This window comes from Lepeophtheirus salmonis, chromosome 5, assembly GCF_016086655.4.
Source record: "Lepeophtheirus salmonis chromosome 5, UVic_Lsal_1.4, whole genome shotgun sequence".
In the NCBI taxonomy this organism is placed as follows: Eukaryota; Metazoa; Arthropoda; class Copepoda; order Siphonostomatoida; family Caligidae; genus Lepeophtheirus; species Lepeophtheirus salmonis.
The window spans coordinates 54,559,217-54,568,336 of record NC_052135.2 but is presented as its reverse complement, the minus strand read 5'-3'; the positions used below and the strand labels follow the sequence as shown (position 1 = coordinate 54,568,336).

General features: G+C 34.3%; 1 protein-coding gene across 1 annotated transcript in view; it reads right to left on the bottom strand.

Moving 5' to 3' along the window:
- Positions 1-504: 504 nt before the first annotated feature.
- Positions 505-9,120, bottom strand: part of LOC121117389 (SCO-spondin-like) — a 95,105-nt gene continuing 86,489 nt past the window's right edge. Inside the window, 5 exon segments of the mRNA XM_040711806.2 lie at positions 505-1,459; positions 1,734-1,915; positions 2,098-2,218; positions 5,541-5,732; positions 5,791-5,880. Of these exon segments, the coding sequence (XP_040567740.2) occupies positions 753-1,459; positions 1,734-1,915; positions 2,098-2,218; positions 5,541-5,732; positions 5,791-5,880 (1,292 nt within the window). The 3' untranslated portion in view covers positions 505-752.

The window sequence follows — 9,120 nt, the reverse complement described above, 5'->3', positions numbered from 1 at the left end:
GCCCCTGTTTTATACACCATTTGTAAATTGTTCTTTCAAAATCGCAAGTAGCCTCTGGAGTGCCTCCAAGTATCGCAAGGAATACGCGTACCCCCATTTGAGAACCACTCATTTAGAGAATATTTTTCCATTATTATACATACGTTGAATTGATAATCTTATCAATGAAAAATTATGAAATGACGCTAATTCTAGGCGAAGGCTCTTGATTTATAATAAAATCCTAATCCTATGAAATACTCTTTTAAGTTCATAGTACGTAGAGTCAGCTGCTTTAAATCATTCTAGAGGCAACTAATAAAAAAGGCTGTGAGAAAAATATCATACATCTCTGTGTATTTCAAAAAGTCCTTAGGCTGGACCGATGTAACACTAGTTGTAACTTTTACAGTCTTCCCTAACCACAATCAGATTTCACTATGTTTATAATCCCGTTTTAGTGCTTACATGACCTTCAACAATTGTAATTCATTTATGTACGAACTACGTATTAAGTAGATCATCTTTTATTTATCTTAGTACATTCATTTATATTTATTCTAAAATAACATATTATGTAATTTGACAATTTATATTTATAAATCTATATTATATTTTATTGTACGTATTTATATATTTAAAAATCATACATAGAAAATGCCAAAGTAAAAGAGCTCAATAATTATTAGCTAGAGGCAAACCTATCAACAACACCATATTATGCTTTACCCAAAAAAAAAATACAATAATAATAACAAAAATAATTTATGATATCACGAGAGTCTCAAGGGGACAAATACTATGGTAACTGATGTTAAAAGAAGAATGTAATTTGCCCCAGAGCTACTTTGCCTCCTCCCCGATGATGATATAACTGATGTTAGGAATCCAACTTCCCCAACATTGGCCTCACTACGACCATTTCTCGCTAATCTACCATTGATTACTCGTCCAGTCTTCGAGGATTTGTCTTTACATCGGGGCAAACTCTGTATAAAATTACAAATTTTGAGCTTCTTATCGAACCCCGTTGAGAAGGGACAGTCCATGAGATGCGCCCTATAGCCCTGATTAGGGCCTAAGCTTTGACACGAATAGAATTTGGTACAGTCTAATGGATGGGGTATAAGGTAATTTTCGGGACTTCCCTCTACTCCTTTGCAGAGATCCTCACGAGTAAAGGAGTCCTGTTTGTCGACACAGGATGTGAAGAGGAGTTTGCACTCTGTTGATGACTTTTTACAGGAGAAGAACTCTCGGACACAAAACATTCGCTCCTTGTCCTCAGCTGAGGACAGTAGACTGGATCCAATGGTAGTGAAGTTTACAGGAGGGAGAAAGAACTCTTGGGATGAAACGCTTTCTTCCCCAAAATTATCTCCATCCTCTATAAACTCAACTCCTGCAAGTTCGGAGCATGTCTTCAACTGAGGACAGTCATTTGTACATTCAAAATGCTTCAAGAGACAAGCCATGAAGTCTATCAAGTATAATGGATTAGAAACCGAAACTTTATTTATAACTGTATTTAGTGTTGTATCGATCCTTTTTAGGACTGCCGTCTCGGTCCGGTCCTGTATAATGTCACTAAACTTTGTTTTTCTTTTAAAAAAATCAGTTCTTGAACTGACAGTCTGAAGGATGTCGGTCTTAAGAACTGGTACCATGGACTGACAGGACCGGTCCTAAGACTGGACTGTACCGAATAAAGAATGACTGACACAACACTAACTATAGGTATGCTAGGAACTTACTTTCATCTGCTGTTATTACTTGGGGTTGTCCAAGGAAGGATTGAACATTATCTGGACCACCACTTTGAAGAAGGAATTCTTGATTCTGAGGCAAATCAATGTCTTGAATGGGTTTAATTGTACTAATAGATGGTCGAAGGAACTCTGGTAGGCCATCAGGTAGATCAATGTCATTGATGGGTCTAAAAAACGAACAAAAAATAGGGTCATCATCATTTTTTGGACAGAGTTAAACGAAAAATATACTAATAAAAGTTGTTAATTTACGATTACGTAATCTTTTTTACCTTACCACTATAAAAAAACTTTTTAAGAATAAAGCAATGTCAGCAACCTTATGATCTACTCTTTAAAAAAACCTTACCGTTTAGTAGATGGATCCATCCCAGATGCCAAGAGTGTACATTCATTGAACTCTAATTTACATTGTCTATCGGTCTTGAGCCTCCTCTTAGTACATTCCATCAATTTTGATGAACAATTATCTGTAAAAAGAAAACAAAACATATAATTCATCATTATTGACAATTATTTTTTTTTCTTATAGTAATTCATTTTCAAGGTATGAGTGTATCTGCTGTTGCATGACGACTAGAAAGATCCTTCATTAAGACATTAATGAATAAAAAAGCTCATAAATCTCTTTTAAGAGATAAACAATCGGGTAAATGATACCAGTTTCAAGAGAGTGAAACAATTATGTAGAAAATATGGCTATTGACCATGAGAGTATCTTCAGGCAATGTAATAAAAACAGTGAAGAAATCAAATAAAAAACAACAACTAAAGATCCTCCGTTATTAATCAAAATAATGATAGTTTCATTTCCCAAGAATCAGAGATGCCTCTCAGTATCGTATTTGATGAACAGGTTGATTGAGAGCAGCGGGTTAGGGTTGTATTTGCAAGTTAGGGGTACAAATTATATAATGGTGACGTCATAGTCACGCAATCTAACAATGCTATGATATAAATATTACACTTAGTATAAAAAAGGGAGTAATGACCGCAATGCCGCTATGGTTCCAGGTGTGTGCGCAGGGGGGGGGGCTGTAGCCCCCCTACAAATTAAGGAATTCTTTTCTTTTTACTAGAAAATTTTATACTTGATTTTTTTATCAAAAGACGTAATCTTTGAAATTTAATTAAATTTTTGAAATTTTGTCCAGAAGATTAAATTTTCTGTTAATAAATATGGATTTTGGAAATTTTTTGAAAAAAATTTAATATATGATATGTTTTTGAAACTTTAAATTTTTTTTTATTTTTTTATTACAAAAACACTTAATATTTGAATTTTTTAATAAAACATTCCAAAAATAAAATAGTTCATTTTTTGTCGTATGGACGCCCCTGGGTTTATAGAATAATAAAATCTTTTAGAATAATATTGGTGCTGCAACTCGGTCCAAGACCAAACTTTTTCCTGTTCGGTCTTAAGTGATTTTTTGTAGACAAAGCTTAGACCGAAATTTAATCGTTTTCCAATATATGGGCATATTTTCTTCCCTATTCTGATTAATGAATTGTACTAATATGAATTATATGCAACATGTTTAACTTCATATGACGTTATTGTAGATATATTTTTACAATATTGAAGCACTACTGACGTTATCAACATTTCATCTATAGAATCAGTATAGACTAAATTTTGAATGCTACATGATAAGTGATACGTATTGTTTTACCCAGCAACAACAAAAAAAAACATGGCCCTCAAGAGAGACATAAAAGAGGAAAATGACCTAAGAATTTTAATTTTTGAATACAAAATGGCAACGTTTGATAAAATCTTGATGGCTAATAACAGATATATCCGTTTTTTCACTTATTTATAATCAGAGTAACGTATTCTTAACTTGACTCCATTACCTTTTGACACTCCTTCTAGAACAAATTTGCGTCAAGTTCCGGGACTCTACTGTAGATATGAAAACAACAATATCAAAATAATCATAACATATCAATAATATTTATCATGAGACAATGCATAATTTGAGCAAACATTTGTTTTTTCACAAAACAAAAATATGTTTGATCAAATCTAAAAATGATGCTTATTCCTACTTCAAATGAATGTAAGTTAGTTTGTGTGGCTTGTCAACACAAAAGCAAGTTTGAATTATTTTTGCAAAATTGAGAGTAGATTACATTAATATTTTCTCACGAATTATCGTCAATTTCTGTCAAGCATTTATTCGTATAGACCCTTGGGTGGATGTAAAAATTCCATTTAGAGTAGCCAAAATTTATCGTCACAATGAATATATACTTCATATGTGAGCGGTTATTTATATTAAACCTTAGGTTGTGCTGCCAATTTTACTAAAATTAGTAAAAATTGATCGATACAATAAAATAATGAAAAATTGATGGATTTTATTTGAAAGGGCCATATTGGAGCCAATAAAAATATCTTAAATCAATCTAAGCTTTTAAACTATAGCTTAATTTATTGTGTATCTTAAATTATCTTACAAATTTGAATAATAAGGGCATGATTGACTCAAATATGTATATGCAATATAGACTGTATGTATATATGAATTTAAAAAATAAATAGAGATATTTAACTTTTTTTGATTTTTGTTTCATATTGCTTTCAGGTTGACACACTATTTGTAACTACTTATGCTTTATTTGTACAGCATGTTCATAAGTAAACATACATATTTAGACACTTTTGTTTGTATATACTTGAATTGCAATACAAATTCATCATCATCATTGCGATCCCCCTCTTGACAAGCCTAATTATAGGCCTTAAAACATTCTTTCATAAGGGTCTATGTAACATTTCAAGACAAAATTCAAATATTTGCTTTGGATCTTAAAAAAAGTCGTTATATTCATTATTAGTCCATATGGGAGTACAAGTATACAAATATATTTTTGTAAAAAAATAAACTGTGCAAGTGGTCAACAAGAAAGCAACCTAGAATTGAGTTTTCTCAAAATTGAGTGAAAATACATTTGTATTCTCCAACAATAATCGTCAATTTCTTTCAAAAAATTAATTATATTCACCTTTTGGGTGAGCTGCGAATCGCACTTACAGTAGCCATATTGATCGTCACATTCAAAGAATGAGAAATTAACAGATTTCATTTGAAATGGGTCATATGATGGCTAATATATGCCCCTTATACCAAATAAAAATTCTAAGCTATAGGTAAAATTCTTAGGTATGTAAACTCATATCGCAAATTTGAATAAATTATCCCATAATGGATTCAAATATGAATATGAAATATTGGGCTGCATATATTTTAGGTTTAGTAAACAGTTGTGAGTGTTTTTCATTGGATGTCTTTAGTGATCTATACCTCATGATTAATACATTGCATCACAAAAGGTTAAAGTATTATCAAAGGTTAAGCGTACATTAAAAAAAGTTTATATACAGCTTTGTGTTTGATGAAACCAATTGTGTGTAATAGCGTTCCAAAAGGGAAGAAAAAAATAGTGGTTCGAACGATTCCGTTCTGGTAAAATGGACTTCAAAAATGTCGATAAAATAATGGAAATTGACATGTTGGACATGCATGTGAGCAATTATTCTATTGCCCAGGACTAAGTTTAGTCAGAAAACCGTTTGGAGTCATCTAAATCGGAAAATCCTAACTATGCTAATTCAACTGTCAAAATAAACCTACAAAACGCTCAGAACTTTTTACTTCACCTAATATGAAGTAAAAAATAATTTGAACTTATCTCCTGTATTTGATTTTTGTTCAAGATTGTTTTTATGCGGACGCAGAACAGATATTGCTCTAACATTGATAATAATAATAGAAAACCTACCTGGTTCCTCAATAGGCCCATAGGAGTTTGAAGGCTCTGTTGTAGTGAGAGTACCAAAGGATCCACCACTTCCATGACCTCCAGTCATGACATGATTGCAACAAACCATGAATCTAGCATCGCAACAAGCCTTGTTTGTTGGATAGGATCCATAGCGTTTTGTGCATGCAAAATAGTCCCAAACACAGTCAACTATTTATAGAAGAAAAAAAGTAGTATGAGTTGTTTGTTAAAAATTATCCTTGCTTACCTGTTGAAGCTGCAGGTCTACCACTGAAGGAGCCAAACTTATTTGGTGCACCAAAGGGTTTGCAAATGTCAAGAGTAGCCAGGCCTGGAGCTGAAAGGAAAATAAATTTAAACAAATATTAAAATAATAATTTCTATTTTTGAATACTCTTTCATGACTATGACGGGGCATTTTTTTTCTAAATGGATTATGATATAGCAATAAATATTAATATACCTGTTGTTTTAGTGTCTGTGCCTATTGACGAAAATGATGTACTGCTTGGAGCACGAGTTGTAAATCTCTGGTTACTAGAAGTATTGACAATAAATTTCGTTGATGGGGCCCTTTCTGTAGTGGACAGCAAATTAGAACTTGGGCGGCTTTCAGCATATACTTCTAAAGCTACAAGGGTACATCTATTATAATCAGCGTAGCAAGTCAAACCTTCTAGATCAATGCACTCAGCGAAAGACTGAATACATTTGGATAGCCCTGGAATTGAGACTTGTGTTCGAACTGAAAGTGCAGCCCGACTTGCATTTAATAAGCGAAGACTACACCCATCAAATTCAACTTTACAGTCCTCCACTGTCGGAACCCTTCTCGTCTCTAAGCAGTCTAAATACCCATTTACACAAACTCGAAAATGAAAGGAAAGTGTAAAAGGTCCTTTGGGTTGACCCTCATATCGAAGCCGTGTTGATTTGTTGTAATCATCAACGTTTTGGGCGTAGGGATGTCTAGGAAGTTGATTTTTTAGAGCCTCAATAGCGGCCATACTACATTTTTGAAATCCTCTCATACAAAATGGCTCTTGATTCATGATGCACATGTGATGGTCCATAATGCATTCACCCCATAACTTTCCTCTTGTTCCATCAGATACATCTAATACGCTAAGTGAGCAGGAGCGGAGATCCTTCATACAGCTACCCCTAACATCCGTACAACCCTGAAATTGGCGTCTACATGCGACTAATCGTGGATCTTCGCGAGAGATTTGAGGCTCAATCTGGTTCAATTCCTTGAGGAAGATATCCTCTTCTTTTAGATCCAATTTTGTAACAGGTGATGAAGGACGTATAACGGGAAGGAAAGGCCTATTTTTGTTTACATCTATTGATGGAAATGCTGTTGTGGATTTCTCCTGTGGGTCAATGTTTAGATGATTGATGTCAAAGGGTCGATTTGGAAATGGGAATGCTACGTTACTATTTTTGGTTTCAATGGATTTACGTGGATTTAATGGCTCAATTTTATCTGGATTTTGATTATGTGAAGGAATTCTAGGAATTGAATCGAATTTGGGGGTGACTAGAGTAGAGGCTGATCCTGGACGAAACTTCCGACGTCCGTTATTCCCTAAGATTTTCTTTACTTTATCAACAACATCTGTAGGTGATACTGGCAAAAGAATGGAGAGGGGTTTATGTTGATTGGAAGCCTCTGTCTGTGTTGGCAGACTCGTGGATTGTTCAGGAGTCCCCAAATATGAAGGCTTATTTAAAGGAGCGACAAGATCAATATTAGGATCCTTAAATTGACTAGAATCATCAGAATTGAGTAGGTTTTTTACGCTACTAATAACACCCTCTGGAGAGGCACAGTTAAAACCATTACCTTGGAATCCTGGAAGACACTTACACTCATACCCATTCAATTTATCAATGCACTCAGACATCATTCCACAAGGACGATACTTGCATTCATTCACATTGACGGCTCTACAGTCAGCTCCTCCATAACCATCATCACATCGACAATGTCCTTTGGGATCAAGGGCACTTGCCCTCATACATAGCCCATGCGGACTACATGGTGGATTACAGTCTTTAGCACACTTTAAATCAAAGGACAGCTCATCAGAGCCTAAGGCACAGTCTTTATATCCATCACATATGCGAGATAGACGGAACTTTTTTGGAGGATTACCTAATTTCTTGGGACAAAGAAAGTAGCCCTCTTCAAAGTTGATGATGAAGGATTCATTTGTAGGAAGAACAGAGGTTAATTCAATTTGACGACCAAATTGAGAATGAGAAAAAAGATTGGATTGGGAGACTACTGTGAGTGAGGGCTCACCGCCGCTTTGGGCAGAGAGGAGTAGAGATAATAGGAAGTGCAATCGGATCTCCATATCATTTTATTTCCTTTGGGATTTACATCACAAATTGGCGAATGATCACACACACAAGTACTTATACTTTGAGAAAGAGAAGAAATCTTTCAAGACCTTTCAAGAATCGTACTCATTCTTAACTAGAGTACTCCAACAACAAATAAAAAACATCACATACTTCAACACGCGTAAACGTTGAAGAAGAAAAAATGTGTGTCTGTAGTCGTTGTGTATCCAGCGGCTTGGAAAGGAAAAAACGCACCTTTTTGATGTTTGAAAAAAATAATAATATATATTTTGCGCGCTTTACTTAAGATCCTCTACAGTAGTCGCAAAATTAACAACATATATTTTTATATAAGGAGGGAAAAAGAGAAGAAAAAATTGTGAACAAGATAGGCCCTTCAGTTTTAAGGAATGTTGTCATGAGGGGAAAACACCAAGAGAGAGAACGTCATGTCCAACTATAATCATCATGATTAATTTCCTAAATATCTGCAAAACCAAAGGTAAAATATGTCGTTATCATGAATCCTAAAAATGGAGGGAATTTTGTCTTTCATCATGACTTGAAAGCGTCTACATCTAGTAACTATAAAATACTCCATTAAGAAGAAATTATTTCTTTTGTAAGGTTTCATATAATTGGTGGTTATTTGCAGAAAATTTCTTTATAATAATGACTCAAATAAGTGGGATTTATTTATTCCGAGTAAATACAATTCAAAAGTAAACAAAGATTGGATCTTTTCCATGTATAGTGTTGTGTGAGTACTTATTTAGGACTGAAGACTTCCCTTCTGTTTAGTTCAGTCTCGCACTGGTCTTGCTCAATTCTAGAAACTTATAAATGGTAGTCCTTGATGACGTCCCTCAACTTTATTTCCTCTTTTTTTAATCCGTTATAGTCGTCAGATTCAGGTTGGGGAAGCTAATAGGCTAAATATCCTTGTACACCCGTTGTAGCAGTTCTCCTCGACTCCTCTGAAGTCATTTGTCTCCACTAGGACCATTTTCAATCCGGCAATACTTCTGATTCCTGTCATCTTAAGACATCAATATAGATAATATCCAGATCGTTGTTGACCGAAATCATCATAAAGGTGAACTTGTGTTATGTCTCTGAAAATGGAATAGGCATGAAATCTTCTCTTGTTGTTTCCATGGCGGTGTTGTTTCGTACACTAAGTGAAACGTGTATATGTATATTTCAAGACAAAAACAAAGTA